The 21,551-nt window shown below is 44.1% G+C and overlaps 1 protein-coding gene across 1 annotated transcript in view; it reads right to left on the minus strand.

Moving 5' to 3' along the window:
• Positions 1–72: 72 nt before the first annotated feature.
• The window catches only part of LOC306786740 (myosin-14-like), a gene marked incomplete at both ends in the record, with an annotated part of 27,262 nt that continues 5,783 nt past the window's right edge, over positions 73–21,551 (minus strand). Inside the window, 39 exons of the mRNA XM_079281586.1 lie at positions 73–240; positions 292–349; positions 871–1,043; positions 1,163–1,271; positions 1,525–1,733; positions 1,814–1,937; positions 2,385–2,473; positions 2,641–2,769; positions 2,855–3,016; positions 3,607–3,819; positions 3,895–4,107; positions 5,950–6,198; positions 6,291–6,443; positions 6,756–6,860; positions 7,124–7,330; positions 7,534–7,678; positions 8,720–8,932; positions 9,077–9,248; positions 9,853–9,976; positions 10,055–10,192; positions 10,749–10,955; positions 11,037–11,168; positions 11,879–11,987; positions 12,449–12,609; positions 13,513–13,582; positions 13,953–14,074; positions 14,637–14,824; positions 14,897–15,011; positions 15,445–15,618; positions 17,573–17,746; positions 17,833–17,985; positions 18,083–18,201; positions 18,310–18,405; positions 19,114–19,257; positions 19,774–19,872; positions 20,030–20,093; positions 20,166–20,258; positions 20,606–20,638; positions 21,439–21,538. Coding sequence (XP_079137712.1) covers positions 73–240; positions 292–349; positions 871–1,043; positions 1,163–1,271; positions 1,525–1,733; positions 1,814–1,937; positions 2,385–2,473; positions 2,641–2,769; positions 2,855–3,016; positions 3,607–3,819; positions 3,895–4,107; positions 5,950–6,198; positions 6,291–6,443; positions 6,756–6,860; positions 7,124–7,330; positions 7,534–7,678; positions 8,720–8,932; positions 9,077–9,248; positions 9,853–9,976; positions 10,055–10,192; positions 10,749–10,955; positions 11,037–11,168; positions 11,879–11,987; positions 12,449–12,609; positions 13,513–13,582; positions 13,953–14,074; positions 14,637–14,824; positions 14,897–15,011; positions 15,445–15,618; positions 17,573–17,746; positions 17,833–17,985; positions 18,083–18,201; positions 18,310–18,405; positions 19,114–19,257; positions 19,774–19,872; positions 20,030–20,093; positions 20,166–20,258; positions 20,606–20,638; positions 21,439–21,538 — 5,506 coding nt within the window. The remainder of the gene's footprint in view (positions 241–291; positions 350–870; positions 1,044–1,162; positions 1,272–1,524; positions 1,734–1,813; positions 1,938–2,384; positions 2,474–2,640; positions 2,770–2,854; positions 3,017–3,606; positions 3,820–3,894; positions 4,108–5,949; positions 6,199–6,290; positions 6,444–6,755; positions 6,861–7,123; positions 7,331–7,533; positions 7,679–8,719; positions 8,933–9,076; positions 9,249–9,852; positions 9,977–10,054; positions 10,193–10,748; positions 10,956–11,036; positions 11,169–11,878; positions 11,988–12,448; positions 12,610–13,512; positions 13,583–13,952; positions 14,075–14,636; positions 14,825–14,896; positions 15,012–15,444; positions 15,619–17,572; positions 17,747–17,832; positions 17,986–18,082; positions 18,202–18,309; positions 18,406–19,113; positions 19,258–19,773; positions 19,873–20,029; positions 20,094–20,165; positions 20,259–20,605; positions 20,639–21,438; positions 21,539–21,551) is intronic.

The following is a 21,551-nucleotide window of genomic DNA, read 5'->3' on the forward strand; positions in this document are numbered from 1 at the left end:
GGTAACTTCTCAAAACCTATTTTGATTATTTTGTTTCATCATAAACTAAGAAGATAAAATCTATTTTCCCGTCTACTCGTCGGGGGAGAGGGCGAGGGAGTCCAGAGGGGGAGACGGGGACCGAGACGGAGGCTCCTCCTCCTCCTGCAGCTCCACCGACTTCTCCTTGATGGTGCTCCTCCGGCTGATGCTCCCTCCCAGACTCAAGCTCCTCGTGCTGCCGCCACCAACACCACCAACACCAACACCACCACCACCAACACCACCACCACCAACACCACCAACACCACCACCACCGCCGCTGCTGCTGCTTCTGGGGCTGCTGAACACCGCCTCCCCGCCGCCACGCCTGGGAACACCCGACACATCAGGAGGAAGATATAGAGAGGAGGAAGAGGAGGGTGAGAGGGAGGATAGTTGTTTCAGGTTTCAAGTTAAATGTTGCAGCAGGTGTAAACTGAAGGAAGTTAAAAAGCCCGCTGAGGAAGAGGAAGAGGAGAATATTCCCAGGAGGCTGTTGAGGACGGTTTGCAGATCAGTAGTGTCTGAGGACACGAGGAGGAAGGAGAGAAAATCACAAATCATCTCATGCTTTCACGTTTCTTTTCTTTCAAAACACGACATGAGTTTAACCCTCTGAACCGCAAAAAGCAGTTTTGGGACGTTTTTCCGCCGGAAAGATGAAAACCAGATGATATGACAGTTTTTACAGCTTCTGGCTGATAAAGTGTCTTTCCTGTGTGTTTGGGGTTCAGAGGGTCGCTTGGTCACAAAGGTGAAGCGATAAATGTTCGTGAGGTCGCTGCATTGGTGCACTCTGTAATATCTGAGTCCTGACTAGTTGTCATCAGCAGTTTGTCCCCTCTGTACCTCAGTTTGCTCCTCAGTGAAGACATGTCTCTGCTCAGAGCATCGTTGGCCTCCGTCGCCTCGTCCAGCTCCCTCTGCAGCTTCCTGCGAGACGCGGCGACGCGCTGCGCCTCCTCCTCCGCCTCCTCCAGCTGGTGCTTCAGCTGCTTCACCCGCACGTTGCCCTTCTCCGCCTGCAGGGGAGCGAACGTCAGAGACAGCGAACGTTAGAGACAGCGAACGTTACGCGGCTGAAAGCGTCACGGAGGACGGTGAACTGCTGCTTCTGTTCTTGGTGTTGCGTCCTCGTCACCTGGTCTTTGAACTCCTGCGCCTGCTTCCTCTCGTCCTCCATCTGGAAGCTGAAGTCCTTCAGCTTCTTCTCCTTCTGACGCAGGTTCTTAGCGTTGGACTGACGCTCTCTACACAACATGCACACAACATCATCCATCATAGTAGTTCATAATAATAATGAGAAATAATGGTGAAGAAAAACAATGGAACAGCTGGTAAGTTCAGAAAATGACGCTTATTACAATAATTCAAATCTCAGCCGATATCTCGTCTCATGTCAGGATCTCAAGTTCATATTTTATCGCCCGGCCCATCTCTTTGGTTAAACGCAAGTCGGAATTCAGCTTTTGGGAACTCCTTTTTCCCAGCATGCACCAGTACCTGCTCTCGGTCTCCAGCTGCTCCTCCACCTCCCTCAGCTTGGCCTCGAGGGCGGCGACGGAGGCCTTGAGTTTGGACCGGCCCTGACCCTCCAGCTCCTGCAGTTTGGCCTTCAGGTCTCTGTTCTGCCTCTCCAGCAGCTGCCGGGACCCCTCCCTGCTCTGAGAGGTGGAGCGCTCCGCCGCCAGCTCCGCCCCCAGCTGATCCACCTACACAACAGAGGTCAGGACCCCCCAAAATACAAGAAACACTGGAGTCCCATCCTGTCCCGTCGGACCAGAGAACCTACCAGCTGCTGGCTCTTCCTCAGCCGCTCGTTGAGGCTCTCCGCGGTGGCCTGCTCCTCCTCCAGCTCCTCCTCCAGCCGGCTCATCTTCACGTCCAGACGACGCTTCTCATCCGACAGCAGCGATCTGAACCGGAGGAGGAAAGAGAGCTAATATATCATAGATCACATGATATATTATGATATTAGCTTTTACACCTCCAAGAACACAGAGAAATAAATGCATTAAATGAAATTACTTGGTAATAACTTTTATTTCTTACAATTTTTACCATCTGATGACTTTAGCAACAGCAAAACAAATGGAAAACTTGGAACACAGGAGAGAATATATACATACATGTACATATATTCATATACATATACATATACAGAGCAACAACTGCTGGTTGAATTCCTATTCATGTTTTGGAGAACATTCATGGTGCCCAGAGGATAATTCCTAATATTTTTGGTGACCATGTGACGGGTCATTGAGATATATATATATATATATATATATATATATATATATATATATAAAATATATATAAAATACATCTATATTTGTGTGTTTATCACATAAAACACATACTTTCCGGAGGAGTTACTGGCCAGCTCTTCAGACAGCTCGTCTCTTTCCGTCTCTGCCTGTTTACGAGCTCTCTCAGCTGCTGCCAACATCTGGAAGTTAATGATGTTTTCAAAATAAACACCGATTAACTCCACGTTATTTCTCCCTCATTTTATGCTTTCTTTTTCAAAAGGTCGCCCTGCAGAATTAAAAGCTTCATGCGTTTGTATCATAACTGATCGGGAAACAACAAGCTTTTATTTTGAAAGTGCAGCACCTCGTGCAGCTGGACGATGTCGGCCTCCGTGGCCTTGGTCCTGCGCTCAGACTCCCGGGCTGAGGAGAGGACCTCCTTCTGGGCCGCACGCGAGTCCTCCAGGTCCCTCTGGAGATCCTTCATCTGGCCCTGCGAGGACAGGATTGAAACACGTCTGATTCAGGTCCACGCTGGTTAACTGCAACATTAAGACGTTGACGTCAGTCCAGCTGACCTGGATCTTGCGGAGCTGCTTGACGGCTTCGTCGCGCCCCCTGCTGGTGGCCTCCAGCTGGTCCTCCATGTCCTTCAGCTCGCCCTCCAGCTTCTTCTTGCTGCCTGACGTTTGACCTCGCTGCTTCCTCTCCTCCTCAAGCTCCGCCTCCAGCTCACGCACCTGGCAGAGTGACAGCTTTTACACTTTATTGTGGTTTCATTTTAAAACACAGGTCAAAAAGGTCAAAGAAGATCAGAACTGGAGTAGAAGTTTAACAGTTATTTTATTTATCGAGACTGAAGCCCTAAATATGACCCTCCTGACCCTTCACGAACACGTTAAAGTCATAGACTGTTTATCAGAAGTGGACGTCGTCATCGTGACGTCACCCATTGGTACGATGGACGATCGCCGTCGCCATCTTGGATTACAGCCGTCGCCATGTTGTTCTTTATGCAACCATGAACAGGAAGTGACCATACCTGGGCTGAGGAGGAGTGACGTAGAGACGCTAGAGACATGTCAATCACTGTAGCCCCGCCCTAAAGCATCCCCTGCTTTATGGTCTGTGTGACTCTAAATGGACCATAATGTACTAAATGAACATCATGCTGTATTGAAGAAGACTTGAAACTAGAGATTGAGACATAAACTCATGTTTACAATGTTTACTGAGGTAATAAATCAAGAGAGAAGTAGAGTCATTTTCTATAGACTTCTATACAAGCAGAGGAGTCGCCCCCTGGTGGCCACTAGAGAGAATGCAGTACCTGTTTGAGGAGCTGCTTCCTCTTCTCCTCGCCCAGCTCATCGCGGGCGTGCAGCTCCCTCTCGTGCTGCGCTCTCATGGCCTGAGCGTTGACCTCCAGACGCAGCTTGGCGTCCTCGGCGACCTGCAGCTCGTCCTCCAGCTCGTCCATCTGGGTCCTCATCTCGTCCACCGTGGCCTCCAGGCCCCGCTTAGCCTTGTCCAGGTCGTGGACCTGAAAGAAGATGTGAAATCAGGAAATGACGCCTGTAATGAAATGAATCATTTGTGTTCAGAGGTTTCCTCTTACGCTCCTCCCCACGTCGTCCTTGGAGCTGATGAGGTCCTCCATCTCTCCTCGGAGGGCCTTCACCATCTTCTCCGTCTCGTCCAGAGCGTCCTGGTTCTCCTCCAGCGCTCTGGACAGAGCCAGCACCCTCGTCTCCTTCTCCCTCGCCTCCGCCTCCGCCCGATCGCGCTCCTCCGCGAACTTGCAGGAAACGGCGCGCTCCTCCGCCAGCATCTGCATCATTAAGACAGTATTAGACTGGTTTAAGGTAGTTTTAGACTGGTTTAAGGTAGTATTAGACTGGTTTAAGGTAGTTTTAGACTGGTTTAAGGTCGTATTAGACTGGTTTAAGGTAGTTTTAGACTGGTTTAAGGTAGTATTAGACTGGTTTAAGGTAGTATTAGACTGGTTTAAGGTAGTTTTAGACTGGTTTAAGGTAGTATTAGACTGGTTTAAGGTAGTATTAGACTGGTTTAAGGTAGTTTTAGACTGGTTTAAGGTAGTATTAGACTGGTTTAAAGCAGTATTAGACTGGTTTAAGGTAGTTTTAGACTGGTTTAAGGTAGTATTAGACTGGTTTAAGGTAGTATTAGACTGGTTTAAGGTAGTATTAGACTGGTTTAAGGTAGTTTTAGACTGGTTTAAGGTAGTATTAGACTGGTTTAAGGTAGTATTAGACTGGTTTAAGGTAGTATTAGACTGGTTTAAGGTAGTATTAGACTGGTTTAAGGTAGTATTAGACTGGTTTAAGGTAGTTTTAGACTGGTTTAAGGTAGTATTAGACTGGTTTAAGGTAGTATTAGACTGGTTTAAGGTAGTATTAGACTGGTTTAAGGTAGTATTAGACTGGTTTAAAGCGGCATTAGACTGGTTTAAGGTGGTATTAGACTGGTTTAAGGTCGCATTAGACTGGTTTAAGACAGCATTAGACTGGTTTAAGGTAGTATTAGACTGGTTTAAGGTAGTATTAGACTGGTTTAAGGTAGTATTAGACTGGTTTAAGGTAGTATTAGACTGGTTTAAAGCAGCATTAGACTGGTTTAAGGTAGCATTAGACTGGTTTAAGGTAGTATTAGACTGGTTTAAGGTAGCATTAGACTGGTTTAAGGTAGCATTAGACTGGTTTAAGGCAGTATTAGACTGGTTTAATGCAGTATTAGACTGGTTTAAGGTAGCATTATACTGGTTTAAGGTAGTATTAGACTGGTTTAAAGCAGCATTAGACTGGTTTAAGGCAGTATTAGACTGGTTTAAGGCAGTATTAGACTGGTTTAAGGTAGCATTAGACTGGTTTAAGGTAGTATTGGACTGGTTTAAGGTAGTATTAGACTGGTTTAAGGCAGCATTAGACTGGTTTAAGGTAGTATTAGACTGGTTTAAGGTAGTATTAGACTGGTTTAAGGTAGTATTAGACTGGTTTAAGGTAGTATTAGACTGGTTTAAAGCGGCATTAGACTGGTTTAAGGTCGTATTAGACTGGTTTAATGTCGTATTAGACTGGTTTAAGACAGCATTAGACTGGTTTAAGGTAGTATTAGACTGGTTTAAGGTAGTATTAGACTGTTTTAAGGTAGTATTAGACTGGTTTAAGGTAGTATTAGACTGGTTTAAAGCAGCATTAGACTGGTTTAAGGTAGCATTAGACTGGTTTAAGGTAGTATTAGACTGGTTTAAGGTAGCATTAGACTGGTTTAAGGTAGCATTAGACTGGTTTAAGGCAGTATTAGACTGGTTTAATGCAGTATTAGACTGGTTTAAGGTAGCATTAGACTGGTTTAAGGTAGTATTAGACTGGTTTAAAGCAGCATTAGACTGGTTTAAGGCAGTATTAGACTGGTTTAAGGCAGTATTAGACTGGTTTAAGGCAGTATTAGACTGGTTTAAGGTAGCATTAGACTGGTTTAAGGTAGTATTAGACTGGTTTAATGTAGTATTAGACTGGTTTAAGGCAGCATTAGACTGGTTTAAGGTAGCATTAGACTGGTTTAAGGTAGCATTAGACTGGTTTAAGGTACAAGCCTTACAAGCTCATCATAATACAAGCTTGAGCTAGACGCAACAAAAGTATCTTCAGACCTGATCAAACTTCTTCTGCTTCTTCTCCAGGTTGGACACGAGCTGCCGCTGGCTGTCCAGGTCCATGAGGACGTCCTCCAGCTCCTGCTGCATCCGGCTCCGGCTCTTCTCCAGCTTGTCGTAGGCCGACGCCTTCTCCTCGTACTCTCCGTTGGCCGCCTCCAGCTCGCGCTGCAGACGCTTCTTCCCCTCCTCCAGCAGCTCCACCGTGCCGGACGTCTCGTCCAGCTTCTTCTTGTAGTCGGACAGCTGACGGGAGGCAAAACGTCGAGAGCTCGGGTGAGTTTGTAACGCCGCGGCTTTGTCTCCGACCGACTGTCTTGCGACTTGAAGTTACTGACCTGCATGTTGAGGCTGGAGACCTGCCTCTCCACGGCCCGCTTGGTCTCCGTCTCCTCCTCCAGCTGCTCCATCAGGCTGTTCCTGTCCTCCTCCATCTGACGGAGACGTCCGGACAGGTTCAGCTTCTGACGGGTCTCCTCCGACAGCAGCTCCTGGAGGAGAGATGAGGAGAAAGGGGTCAGTTTGACGGCAATGTCGGTCGGACCGCCATCTTGGTTCACACTGAAATGTCTCAGAAATGAGACATTCGTGGTTTCCAGAAGATGTATCCTCACAGCTTGAGTGATTTTCTGTCTTTTCCTTTTGAGTTGTTATTTATTGAAGTATTTTGACAACTATTGGATGGATTGTCGTGCAGCTTAGAACATTCATAGTCCCCAGAGGAAATCCCTTTGACGCTTGACTTTTCATCTTGCGACTACAACACAGAACTACAACTCTATAAACAGGTGGTTGTATCTCACCTGAGCATCCTGGAGCCGTGAGGACAGACTGGAGACGTCTTTGCTCAGCTTGATGTTCTTTCCCTCCGCGTCGTTCAAAACACTCGTCACACTGTCCAGCTCCATCTGACGAAGACGAGGAGAAAGAAAAGGAGAGAGGAGGGAAGGAGACAGAAGAGAAGTAGTACAACTTTAATGTTGTCCTACATTGTCTTCTCACATTATACATATACACATTATACATATACACATTATACATATACACATTATACATATACACATTATACATATACACATTATACATATACACATTATACATATACACATTATACATATACACATTATACATATACACATTATACATATGTACATGTATTTCTACGACTCACAGTCATCTTGGAGACCCGCTCCCCGAGCTCGGTCCTCTGCCGCTCGCTCTCGTTGAAGCGGGAGTGCAGGTCGTTCAGCTGACCCTCCACCTTCTTCTTCTTGTGCTCCACTTCCTGTTTGGCGCCGGCGAGGGATCGCAGGTCGGCGCTGAGGTCTGAGGACTCCTTCTCCAGAACCTGCTTGGCTTTCTCCAGACCGGCTCTCACCTGGACGGAGAAACGTGATGACAGGTGAGCGAAAGAGTCCACCTCTGTTAATGCTGTTTCAGTGTCTATTGTATTGAAGTGAAACGTGTGTGTGTGTGTTTGTGTGTGTGTGTGTGTGTGTGTGTGTGTGTGTGTGTGTGTGTGTGTGTGTGTGTGTGTGTGTGTGTGTGTGTGTGTGTGTGTGTGTGTGTGTGCGTGTGTACCCTCTTGGCCTGCTCCAGCTGCTCATTGAGCTCCTCCACAGCCTGGCTGTGTTTCTGTCTCAGGTCCTGGACTTGGTTCTCGTGGCCCCGTCCCTCGTCCTCCATGGCTTTCTTCAGCATGGCCACTTCCTGCTCACGCTTCGCCCTGTCGGTCACACGCCACAGAAACACGACGTCACCGCCACACGTCTGACAGAAACACGGCCGGGAGGCGGGGTTTACAAACCTCCGCTTCTATGCAGACGACGTATTTACGGTTCTGCAGCGTCGCAGAAAGAAGCCGTGTGACTTTGACAGTCTAAGTTTAACACAGAATCAATTGTTTGACATTTGTTGTAAATGCAGAAAAATAAATGTGCACCAACTTTTTAAAGATCAGAGATCGAGCCGTGATCTTTGTTTCAACCCCCAAATTATTCAGCTGAAGCTTTGGCCTTACAGATAGCAGCCACGGATCTTTAGATTATTGAATACATCTGAAGAAAAAGTCTTTGTCCGTTAAGTATCATGTGTCATTTTCTAAATGATGTCCAATACTATTGCACTGTTTATTATCATGCACCAATCACCAAGCCAAATTCTTTGTATGTGCAAATGTGGCAATAAACCGCTTCTGATTATGATATGAAGCCTCGGAGTTATATTTTGGTTTTAAATGTGTCAAAATATACGTAGTTTTGTTCTTTTTCTTAGAATTCAGAAAAAGGGCCGTACCTAAACTCTGTGTTAAGTCTCAAATCCCAAATAATTTCAGTAAACTGCAGAGAATACTCTGCAGTCGTCCATCATTCTCTCCATCTACTCCATCATTTAGGAGCTGCCACACACTTTCCACATTTTGGAAATGAATGATGAGAAGTTGATAAGATACTTTTCAGTAAGTTCTTGGCTCATAAGTCAAAGTTTAAGACCATTTCGCTGCTTTTCTGTTCATTGCAGCTTCCTTCTGTCGAATAATCACTCGTTTTGGTCGATTAGAAATGCTTTTTTATGCTGAATGACTTATTTCCAAGAAACGAATGAACACATTACTGGTAAATACAACATTTAAAGGGCTGCTTTTGTGCAATTCTTTCTGCAGGAAACTCAGTTTTACAGATCCAGTCGACTGAGAACTTCTCTGCAGACACCACTGAGAATATACGTGGACCAATCAGAGGTCGTGTACACATCGGGTGGTACGGACCGAAGCTCCTGCTGGGCGGCGGTGGTGTCCAGGCTGTCCTCCAGCTCGGTGCGGAGAGCGTCCAGCTCCTCTCCCAGATCCCTCCGAGCCGCCTCCACCTTCCCTCTCGCCGCCCTCTCGGCCTCCATGTCCTCCTGCAGCTCCAAGATCAGAACCTCCAACTCCCGAACCCGCTTCACCGCCGCCCCGCGATGATTGCACTCCTCCTCCAAGCTGCGGACGCAAAAGAAGGTTCTGCTGTAGTTTCTAATATCTTCACATCTGACTCTTCAGATTTCAGGAGTTTCCTTCTGGTCTGAGTGGAAACTTCTTAGTTTATTATTTAACTTGGTGACGTTGTAAACGTTCTCTGCTTACCGAGCCAGTGTGGCCTGGAGCTCCTCCTCCTTGGCGGCCAGCTGGGCTCTGAGTTCGGTTAGTTGGGCCTGCAGGTCGGCGTGCTGCTCCTGGAGGTCGGCAAGCTCCGCCTCCACCTTCCTCTTGGCCTTCTCCATGTCCTGACGGCCCTTCTCCTCCTTCTTCATACGCACTGCACAGGAGAGGAGACGGGGAACGGACCTTTTACAGATGTTACGGGAAATTATTCAGTACGTTTGGGATTAAAAACTCCTGTAAATCAAAGGTTTTATCCTTAAAGGGCCAGCGTTTGGGATTTGCCGCCATCTAGCGGTGAGTTTGAAGATTGCAACCAACTGAAACTTCTCACGTGTGCCAAGCGTAGATGTGGATACAAACGGCTCATTCTAAGCAAACGAAAACACAACAATTCTTATTTTCAGGTGGTCATACTATTATCAAGAAAACATACGCAATAATATAAAATTCCATTTCTAAACATCTTTAAATGCCACACACTGTACCTTTAAGAATAACTTATCGGAAACAGGAACTATTTAAAATTAGACAAGATTCATTGTATTTATCATACAATATTATATTTGTTTTACCAATTAATTAAGATTTGTTATATAAGGAAGTATATATACTTCAAATGAAAATCTTCTGATTGACAGTTTCTGACTCATATGTCCAATGTAAAAAAATGATCAGCTGCATTCTTCTATTCATCCAAACAGAAGTGAGTGAATACAGATCGTTGTATTCTGAGTGTTTTGAGTGTTTTGCAGACTGACCCTCCAGGTCTGAGATCATGGACTCGTGCTTGGTCTTGAGTTTGGTCAGATTCTTGGACTTCTCCTCCTCTTCTGTCAGGTTGGAGTTCGTGTCGGCCATCCTCTCCTCCATGAGCTTCCGCTCCTTTAAAGACATGAGAAGACACACTTGAGTATATCGTTAACGTTAAAAACACCACGAAACACACTGGACTCTTCTGACCTTCTGCAGTTTGTTGTTCTGGTCCTCCATGATCAGAACGTCCTCCTCCAGTTTCTTCACTTTTCCCTCCACAGACACTTTCTCCAGCTGCAGCTTCTGACGGGCGTCTTCTTCTTCTGCTATGTGCGCCTCCATCAGCTGCACAAAACACAGAGAATCAAGTTAAATAAGCACTTTTACTCAACGACTGCACTTATCACGTTTCAGGCACTTTACTTCATACTTCTATTTTATGTTACTTTATACTCTACCACATTTCAGAGGGAAATATTGTACTTTCTACTGTCAGATATGAAACAGATTAATATTTGAGATGCTGGAAGCAGCAAACATTTGGCTTTTTTGTTTGATAAATAATTACAACTCAGTAAGTAAATAGATATAATATTAGACTTTTCTGTTTCATGTCATTGTAAATATGATTTCTTTGTGTTGCGTGTTTCTTTGTATTTTCTAACATTGTATAGACTAAACAATACATGATTAATTGCGAAAAAAAGATAATAAATATCATTAAGAAATATAAATCTTACATTTTAAAGATTAAACAACAAGTGATTTTTGTAAAGAAAAGAATGAATAAATAATAAAAATAAAGAAAATAATAATAATCTATTTAGTGACATTTCATAGAATACAAATGAAGTGATTAACTGTAAAATAAATGATATTAAAAACAGCAATGTGTTCCCACCTGCAGCTGCATCTCCATCTCCTTCCTCTCGTGCTGCAGGCCGTTAGTCCGGTCCTCCTCCTCCTCCAGACGAGACTCCATCTCGTGCAGCACCTCCTCCAGCTCCAGCTTCTTGGCATCCAGGCGAACCCTCATCTCCTCGGCCTCCGCGTACAGCTCCGTCTCCGCCTGCAGCTTCGTCTCCAGCTGGACTCGCTCCTCCATCAGCTTCAAAAACAGACTTCTGTCACTTTAACAACTTTTAAGATAAAAACTAAACGAGGAGATAAGAACATGCGTTTCTTCCACCTGGGTGTGTTTCTGGGTGACGTCCTTCAGCTCGGCCTCCGACTTGATCGCCACCTCCTGCGCTGCCTTCAGCTCCTCATCTTTCTGACCCATTTCTTCTTCTTGTCTGGTGACCTGCAGCAGTGGCTTCACCTGCACCACCAGCAGTTAAACACGTGACTAATGTACTCAGTTCATCTTATGACCTCACCACCGAAAACAAACATGTTATGACCTCAACTTTAAGGGCCATGACACAAATATTAGCATGCTAACTTTAGCATTAGCCGAATCACAGCTAATGTTAGCATGCTTAAGTTACACCAACATGCTAATAACATATTCTGTTTCACATATATTCTATTTGACTTCCACGTCTTATTGCTGGATTCTCATTTTTGCATGTTTTTCCCTTCATACATTCTGTAGTAGCATTTGTTGGACGGAGCTCCGCTGTCAATTGTTGTGTATGTGTTTCAAAAATGCTTTTTTCCATCATTCTGCACCTGAAACCTGGAATAACATGAACAACAACAATCTGAATCTATTTCATCGTGTTTCACTTCCAGTCGTTTTAGTTGTCGTTGCTTCATTTGCTTTTAAATTTACTGCTTTTGTTATTCTTATGCTTTTATTATTTCTGCTTTGTTCTTGCTGTATTCATTGAAGTGTATTAACGTGCTAACATTTAGCACATTAGAACATTAGCATGCTAACATGTTTAGCATGTGTGACATCTAACTTGTGACTTTATTTATATCTTTCTTATGTACGTGAACATTGTGTGTGTGTGTGTGTGTGTGTGAGAGAGTGTGTGTGTGTGTGTGTGTGTGTGTGTGAGTATGTGTGTGTGAGTGTGTGACCTTAGTGAAGAGCCTCCACCACTGCCAGTTCTTCAGTTTGAGGTAACAGGCGCAGTTCCTCTGGATCACCTTCATGGCGGTGAGCTGCTGCTGACGTTTATTGAACGCCCTGAAGATAAAGATTCAAATATTATTATTATTATTAAAACAGCAAGAGGTGGAAGAAGTACTCTGATCTTGTACTTCAGTAAAAGTAGTGATACTACAGTGTAGAAATACTCCTTCAGGTCAAAATATACTTAAAGTAGCAAAAGAAAAAGTATGCAAAATAATATATATTTATTAAATCACTGTATTATAATTGTTGATGTATTAATGTTAGAATAAGCGGATCTCATTTGAACTACTTTATATACTACTGGGTAGCTTGTGAATCCCCCCCATGATCAATACAGTTTTATTTAATCAATAACAAGATGTTGTGATTTATTTTTTTATCATATTTAGTTTTGTTATAGTGCAGGAAACAGAACAGTATTTCCCCCTGAAGTACAGTGAAGCAGAGCATGGAAATACTCCAGTGAAGTACAAGTACCTCAAACCGGTGTACTTAAGTATTTGTATTCGTACTTGCGGGCCAGGAAGCCTCTGGCTTGAGCCTGGAAGGCGATGATGACGACGGTGAGTTTGAGGTCCCGCTCTTCCTCCAGCTGAGCCAGAACTCCCGTCCTGAAGAACATTTTACTCTGACCGATACGGTACAGGTTAGTGTCCAGGTCCAGGTGCTTCACCTGGGGGGGGGGGGGGGGGGAGGAGAGAGGAGAGAAAGAGAGGAGACAGAAGGATGGGAGGGGAGAGGAAAGGAGAGGAAAGGAGATGAAAGGAGAGGAGTGAAGGCGAGTAAAGGAAAGGAGAGAAGTGAAGGAGAGAAGTGAAGGCGAGGAGAGGAAAGGAGAGGAGTGAAGGCGAGGAAAGGAAAGGAGAGGAGTGGAGATGAGAGGAAAGGAGTGAAGGAGAGTAAAGGAAAGGAGAGGAGTGTGATCAAAGAGAAGAATCCGATTCTTCCTTTTTCAAGTAAATTCCTGTTGATCAGTTTTTGTTCTGTTTGGGCATCCTGTCCACTATCAACAGTATTGATAACATTATTATAGTAATATCATAAACACTGTTATAGTAATATCATCAACACTGTTATAGTAATATCATCAACACTGTTATAGTAATATCATCAACACTGTTACAGTAATATCATCAACACTGTTACGGTAATATCATCAACACTGTTATAGTAATATCATAAACACTGTTATAGTAATATCATAAACACTGTTATAGTAATATCATCAACACTGTTATAGTAATATCATCAACACTGTTATAGTAATATCATCAACACTGTTATAGTAATATCATCAACACTGTTATAGTAATATCATCAACACTGTTATAGTAATATCATCAACACTGTTATAGTAATATCATAAACACTGTTATAGTAATATCATAAACACTGTTATAGTAATATCATAAACACTGTTATAGTAATATCATCAACACTGTTATAGTAATATCATCAACACTGTTATAGTAATATCATCAACACTGTTATAGTAATATCATCAACACTGTTATAGTAATATCATCAACACTGTTACAGTAATATCATCAACAGCATAGTAACTGATCAGGCTCACCATCAGACAGCACGCCTGCTTCCCGTCCATGAAGCCCTTCGGGATGGCGCTTGCAGCCAGAATCTCATATCTTCAAAACAAGAAAGTATGAATGTGAATAATAAATAAATAACCAACTTACACACAAGACATTAAACTACATTTTAATTAAATGGTGATTTCCGTTGATGGTTTTGGTTGTTTTCTGTTAAATGCAGTGTTAGTGTGTGTGTGCCCTCTAGTGGTCACATTGAGGAACTACAACACTGCATTGAAATGAATGGCTCACACACTGTTAGCAGAGTTATCTCCCACAAAGAGGATGCTTTATTGTAGCATATTACACAGAGTCTCCATTCGTGCAAACAAACGATGAATATGTTCTTCCATCTCTCTAAATAATAAACAATGATGATAATAATATCAGATTTGTGTAAATGTGGCCTGAGGCGTCTGCTCACCTCTGTCTGAACTCCTGGAACACGATGCGGTTGGGGAACCCCTGCCTGCAGATCCGGATGCCCTCCAGCACGCCGTTACACCGCAGCTGCTCCAGAACCAGGTTGGAGTCCATCTTCCCCGCCTGCAGCAGAGCAGACTCAGTCTCCGTTCTCGACCTGCAGCTTCAGCTCAAATCACATCATTTGTTCTCGATCTGGACCTTTTGGAATTTTAGTTGAATACCCCTGGTCTATGGGATAGAGACCAGGCTCGAACTACAGTCATCTCATACTACTTCTACTACTACTAGTAGTACTACTGTCATTACTATACAGTTCAGGGGCGAATGGTGACGTTTAAAAATGCTGATTTAGAGCACAATATTCCTCCAAAACAAAATGTGTTAAAACCGTATTCAATTTGGAAATTTGTTCTCAAGGAGACACTAAAGGGAGAAACATTGTTTGAATGTTCTGCTCAACTTAGAGAGTTTGCATTATTCATCTTCCATAACTCGTCTTCTTTCAGACGAGAGGAAAGAAACATTTTATTATTTTGTCTGTTTGTAGATTTCTACTAAATTCACCAAAAGTCACCGTGATAGAAAACAATCCTCTTCCTGTGAGTGATGAAGTGGGGAAGTTTCATGGCGATATCCATGAGTTTGATACATCTCCGCTTCATGTGAATGTAGAAGCTCTCACCTTCTTCTCGTGGTTGGGGATGATGCAGCGCACGAAGTTGGGCTGCGTGTTGTGCAGCGTGGCCATCAGCTTCCCCAGAGACTCCTTGTACAGCTGGCCGACCGTGCGGAACATGCCCTTCTTGGATTTGGTGGGCGCCGAGCTCTCCGACATCTTGGTCATGGTCTCCAGGCCGACCACTCGATCCGCTGAGAGATTCAGAACCACGCGTGATTACTCAGAGACTCGGAGAGAGAAGCCGTGGAGACACGAGGACTCACCGTCTTTCCACAGGTCCTGGATGAAGTTGCTGGAGGAGTTGTTGAGCAGGGTGGTCACGTTGTCGTTCAGAGGGTCCATGTTCTTGGTCAACCAGCTGGCTGCATTGTAGTCCACCTGGAAGAGAACGGAAGTCCTGTTTAAGTCTTGTTAAAAAAGACCACAACCAACAATGCTAGTCTCTCAATACTCGGACTTCCTGTCTGCGTCGCTAAACTCCACCGGTTCCTACGAGGACGTACATCTTTAAAAACACCTCACTGATATAGAGTTCCACTTCAAGCTTTTATCGAACAAACAGGAGGAAAAACTAAAGTTATTTTCCTCATCATCCTCTGGAGATCATGAATATAAACGACTCCGTCTCTCAAGAGTAAGAACAGATCTTTAAGAACACCTCACGAATGTAGAGTTTCACTTCACGGACAACAGAGACAAACAGTAACTTTGTTGGGGACTATTTTCAGCGGCGGATGTATCCACGTTTCTAGTGAGCATTAGTGAGCACGAGGCTGTTTGTGTGAGTCCTGCAGCCTGCAGGGATGCTCACCTTACCGGCGTAGTGCAGAACAGTGAACATCAGTTTATCTTTGTGCTGTTTGGGTTTGGAGAACTTGACGTGACCCGTGTGGGTGTTTATCAGCTTGTCCACGAAGGAGACATCGGTGGCTTTGGGGAACCAGCACTCCTCGTCCAGCAGGGCCAGGATGCCCGGAGGGTTGTTCTGCAGGACCGAGAGGGACACGGAGAAAACCTCTTTTTACTCATTAAACAAGAAACTATTTGAAAGTTTAGATTTTGGGTTGAAATGAAATCCCTTGAAGACACTTTTCCTGCTTCTCACCATCTGAATCCTACAGTGGCCGGCTGCAGCACAGAGACAGACGAGTGATTGATTTGAACATTTGATTTGACGTCATGTTGCTTTCTTTATTCATCAGTTGTGCAAATCTGCAATTGATTTTGTTTGCAATGTAATAAGATTCAGTCACAATCAGCAGACTCTTTCCTGCTTGGACTTAAATCTTCCAGCAAATTTTCCTATAATTTCATCCTTATTTTTTATACAAAAATATCATATTGTAGATTTTATTTTTTTGTAATATATTTATTGTATTGGACTTTAGAACTTCCTGCAAATATAATTCCTGCCTTAATTAAATTTTCCAACATACTTCATCCCTATTTTTTAAAATTTAAATATCATAAATATAGTACATTTAAAAATTATTTTAATTGTACTGCACTTTTTAGGACTTCGTGCAAATAAAATAAACTTTTTTTAAATACTTTTACAGAATACCATATCACTGAGGGAAATGTAAGGATATTATTTTTTACAAACTGTGAAAGGGTCTATTGATGAACAGAGGAGTGCAACAAATGATTAAGTGCATTAATGACACAATAAGGCGAATGCAACCTAAACAAAGTGACTCTGTTTAGGTTGAGGCAACTACACCAACAGTTAGGTTGAGGCAACTAAACCAACAGTTAGGTTGAGGCAACGACACCAACAGTTAGGTTGAGGCAACTACACCAACAGTTAGGTTGAGGCAACTACACCAACAGTTAGGTTGAGGCAACTAAACCAACAGTTAGGTTGAGGCAACTACACCAACAGTTAGGTTGAGGCAACTAAACCAACAGTTAGGTTGAGGCAACGACACCAACAGTTAGGTTGAGGCAACGACACCAACAGTTAGGTTGAGGCAACGACACCAACAGTTAGGTTGAGGCAACTACACCAACAGTTAGGTTGAGGCAACGACACCAACAGTTAGGTTGAGGCAACGACACCAACAGTTAGGTTGAGGCAACTACACCAACAGTTAGGTTGAGGCAACTACACCAACAGTTAGGTTGAGGCAACTACACCAACAGTTAGGTTGAGGCAACTAAACCAACAGTTAGGTTGAGGCAACGACACCAACAGTTAGGTTGAGGCAACGACACCAACAGTTAGGTTGAGGCAACGACACCAACAGTTAGGTTGAGGCAACGACACCAACAGTTAGGTTGAGGCAACGACACCAACAGTTAGGTTGAGGCAACGACACCAACAGTTAGGTTGAGGCAACGACACCAACAGTTAGGTTGAGGCAACTACACCAACAGTTAGGTTGAGGCAACTACACCAACAGTTAGGTTGAGGCAACGACACCAACAGTTAGGTTGAGGCAACGACACCAACAGTTAGGTTGAGGCAACTACACCAACAGTTAGGTTGAGGCAACTACACCAACAGTTAGGTTGAGGCAACGACACCAACAGTTAGGTTGAGGCAACGACACCAACAGTTAGGTTGAGGCAACGACACCAACAGTTAGGTTGAGGCAACTACACCAACAGTTAGGTTGAGGCAACAACACCAACAGTTAGGTTGAGGCAACTACACCAACAGTTAGGTTGAGGCAACTACACCAACAGTTAGGTTGAGGCAACAACACCAACAGTTAGGTTGAGGCAACTACACCAACAGTTAGGTTGAGGCAACTACACCAACAACCAACCATTCGATTGCGTTTCGTGACTATTTCTCGACCTGCCATGAGCCTGTGCTGCTCAGCGACGACCTTTCGTCGTCTCTTTCTGAAGTGTAATTCCGAGAGCACCTCTATGCTTCACTGTTAAATCAATCAAACATGTCGGACGCGTGGGCGTCAACGTCAACCGACCGGCCTCTCGATGAGCTCGATGCAGGGCTGCAGGTCGAGGCCGAAGTCGATGAAGTTCCACTGGATGCCCTCTCTCTGGTACTCCTCCTGCTCCAGGACGAACATGGTGTGGTTGAAGAGCTGCTGCAGACGCTCGTTGGTGTAGTTGATGCAGAGCTGCTCGAAGGAGTTGTCCTGAGGCGGGGAGACGTTGAGAGACGATGAGAGAACGACACGATGAAACAGAAAGCAACACCTTTGCTTTCGATAAAGTCGCTCACCTCAAAGATCTCAAAGCCGGCGATGTCCAGGATGCCCAGGAAGGAGGACGACTGCCTCTTCCTCTTGTCCAGCGTCTTGTTGACTCTGGCCAGGATCCAGCGAAACAGGCGCTCGTACATGGCCTTCGCCAGAGCCTCCACCGCAAAATCAGCCTGCATGGAGAAAGTTTAGGATTCATTCTGGGATGGTTTCTTTTGACGGGAAAGTGATGCAACAGGTTCCACATCTGGAGGTCTGGGTTGCCGTTACCTGCTGCTTGGTCTGCGCCTTCTGCACCACCTCCCTGCCCACTTTGATCCGAGGGGTGAGGATGGCGCGGGTGAAGTCGGTGACGTTGACGCCCTGCAGGTGGCACACCTTCTGTGCAGCTGGGGGGGGTTGATGGGTAACAGGAGACAGAGCAGGTCAGACACACGGGTCGAGGGTTCATCCACAGAGCCGGCGTTGGTATTTTTTATTTTATTTTATACGGTTACCGGTGTTGTCGGGCATGGTCGCCTGCTCGCTGTTCCTCTCCTTCTCAAACTTGACGTTGCCCAGCTGGAGCACCGTGGACACCACCTTCATCATCCCTGCAGCGAGGAAGAGGAGGGAAGATATTACAGATGATCTTCCAACAACACAGCGGACGGCCGAAACAATCAGCGGTTTATTTTGTACGTCCTTTAACAACACCTGGAGGGGATTGTGAATAGCTGCACTGAAGAGGAAGTGAGCCAATAGTAAACAGGAAGTGATGCTCAGGAAGGTTCCTGGTCGAAAAGTCAAAAACGTTACCTCCTAACGCCTTTTCCTAACCACTTTTCCTTGACCTCGATGGAAGACGTCGTGAGGTTTAGGAAAGATATGAAGGTGAACTCATGAGGAGTTAGGAAAAGACAACGTGGTGCTCAGAGAGTCCAACTCTATTATCACTAAACTACGTAATTATGACACGACGGTGGATGCCACCGACGTAGGTCTGCCATTGAAACTACAACGTAGAAGGACTACAAAAAGGAATACAGATGAAAAATACAGATGAAAAATAGCCTTTTTGCAGAAATGTTTTTATTAATGTGCACTGTCCCGTTCAAATGAACCAACAAATAAACTTCAACTTGGCGCCATGAAATCTGTTATAATAATGAATGCAGGATATTTAAAAAGCTCTGACTTTTTTAACGTAAAGTCAACTTATTGAATTTGACTCATTCCAGTTAATTTAACTCGTTTTTCTTTATATCTCCAGTGGAGCGATAGCTTGGGCACATGGAGCTGCTGCTGCTAGCAGGCGGTACCTGTCCTCTCCTCCTCGGTGAAGCCCATGATCTCCATGGCCTCCAGAGTCTCGATGAACATCTCGTCGTCCTCCTGACCGGAGATCTCCACGTGGCCGGCTACAAGGAAGCGATAGCTGCTGAAGTCCTCCAGCAGAAGCTCCTCTAAACACACCAAGCAGAAAACATCACTTTCATCTTTCATCGGAAAAACTAATGTTTGCGTCCCAGACATTTAGCCTAGCTTAGCGTAAAGACAAGAAGCAATTTGAACTGTGTGTTTTTATGACGATAACAAGGTAAAAGTATAACATTTAGAGTGTTCATGACTTCAGAGTGGTTGAAATGGTTTTTGGGATGGTGGAGGAACAGAATAGTCTGGATCGTTGTAGACCAGCTGCTATAACAAAACAACAACAACAACAACGATCTTCATCTGCCAACATGGATCATCAGTGATCGTCCATTGGTATCAACCGCAAAACAACGTGATCAGGGAAGTTATATTCGCTCCTTTTCTTCTTTGGCGCTGATCTGATCCGTGACTTTTGATCAGTCTCACCTCGAATATCTGAGTTTCAGGTTTTCATATTGAACTGGTGAGAGTTCTGGACGTTCAGGGATGAAAGTGACTGGAGAAGAGCATTTCCATCTCGTGTCACACGACTCTTTCCTCCTCACCCTTCAGCTTGTCTTTGGCTCCCGCCACCATGTAGTAGAAGATGTGGAAGGCTCTCTCGGTGTTGCCCTGTCGGATACAGCGAGACTTCTCCAGCAGGTCTGATCCGGTCAGGAGAGGGTTAAGCAAGATAACCAGGTCTGCTTTCATGTTAATACTAAACACAGTGGATCATATATATATATATATATATATATATATATATATATATATATATATATATATATATGTGTGTGTACTTCATCTCAAAGAGGATACAGGTGTCGATGTTGGCCCCTACCAAATAGCCGGCCACATCGAAGTTGAGCTTGATGAACTTTCCCTGTGGAGACGGCAGCAGCGGCATGAGACACCGTTGAGTGATTCTCAAACCGATTTAAAAACAGAAACTCACAAATCGAGAGGAGTTGTCGTTCTTGATGGTTTTGGCGTTTCCAAACGCCTCCAGGATGGGATTAGCCTGCAGCAGCTGCTTCTCCAGCTCCCCCTGCAGCCCAAACAACACTCAACAAATGTTGAAATAAATAAATAAAAATATGTATATGATGCACATACATACACAACTTTTTGTACTTTTAGTCTTTGTTGCTGCTAAGAGTGCAGGACTTTTACTCATGAGAGTATTTCTACTGTAGTATTGCTACTTTTACTGCAGTAAAACACCTGGATACTTCCTCCACCACATGTGCTTATGCATTTGTTAGTATTCTGTGTATTTAACGGTGAGCATGCACATACGGTAGATGTAGAGTGACATTGTAGTGATGCAAACCGATAAAACAAGAATCAATGATGAGAAGAACTTCTTGTGTAAAAGGTTTTCTGTCCACTCACGTAGGCCAGAGATCCGGCCTGCTGCTGCTGCTGCTGCAGGAACATGAAGCACAAAGTGTTGAGAAATGCATCTTCATTTAATTAGCTGCTACAGTTAGCATCCCCCCCCCCCCCCCCCCCCACATGACATGCAGCAGAGCCGAGCATCAACCAACCACAGAATCTCTTCTTTGGATTACAAACAGCTGAGCGAGCAACAAACAGAAAGTCTTCAGTAATAAATCAGTGTTTCATACGACGGTCGTCAAACCTTCAGCAGGTAAATTTACTAAAAAGTAGAAAAGCTTCACACTGAACATTAGAAAATGTACAAACTATGAATTAATTGAGGGAATCCATCAACGAGTAAATCAGCTCGTCAGTTCAGATTTTTCCCAGTAAAGTAAATCACTAAAATACTGCACTTAAGTACAAATCTAAGTATTCTTCGACTCCAATACATCTCAGAGGTAAATATATATATTTTACTGCACTAACTTTATCCGACAGCTTTAGTTACTTCTCAATAACAATGCCAAATATAATGAACAAATAAATAATGGCGTGTTATTATTGATAAAGGTGAGACTTTATTGATCCCTTCACAAGCTCATTAAATAGTAAATATATAGTATATGTGTATGGTATATATAGTAAATGTGCTCCACCTCCAACAGCTGCAACATTAAAATGCAGCATGCTGAAGATTTAAGAGAGTTAATTAACTTTTATACAATTATTGAAGAGTTAAATTTACAAGACGTGATGAATAATCTCCCTGATTGAAGTTGGTTATTGTGATATTATATTTAACTTGTAATCTATAACAACGATCTCGATGACGTTCCACTCACAGGGTCGCCGTCCTTCTTGCCCTTGTGCGAAGAGGCGACGACGGCCAGGTACTGAATCACCTTCTTGGTGTTTTCTGTCTTCCCCGCTCCGGACTCACCTCTGGGGGTCAGAA

The sequence above is a fragment of the Melanostigma gelatinosum genome (assembly GCF_949748355.1).
Source record: "Melanostigma gelatinosum genome assembly, chromosome: 13".
In the NCBI taxonomy this organism is placed as follows: Eukaryota; Metazoa; Chordata; class Actinopteri; order Perciformes; family Zoarcidae; genus Melanostigma; species Melanostigma gelatinosum.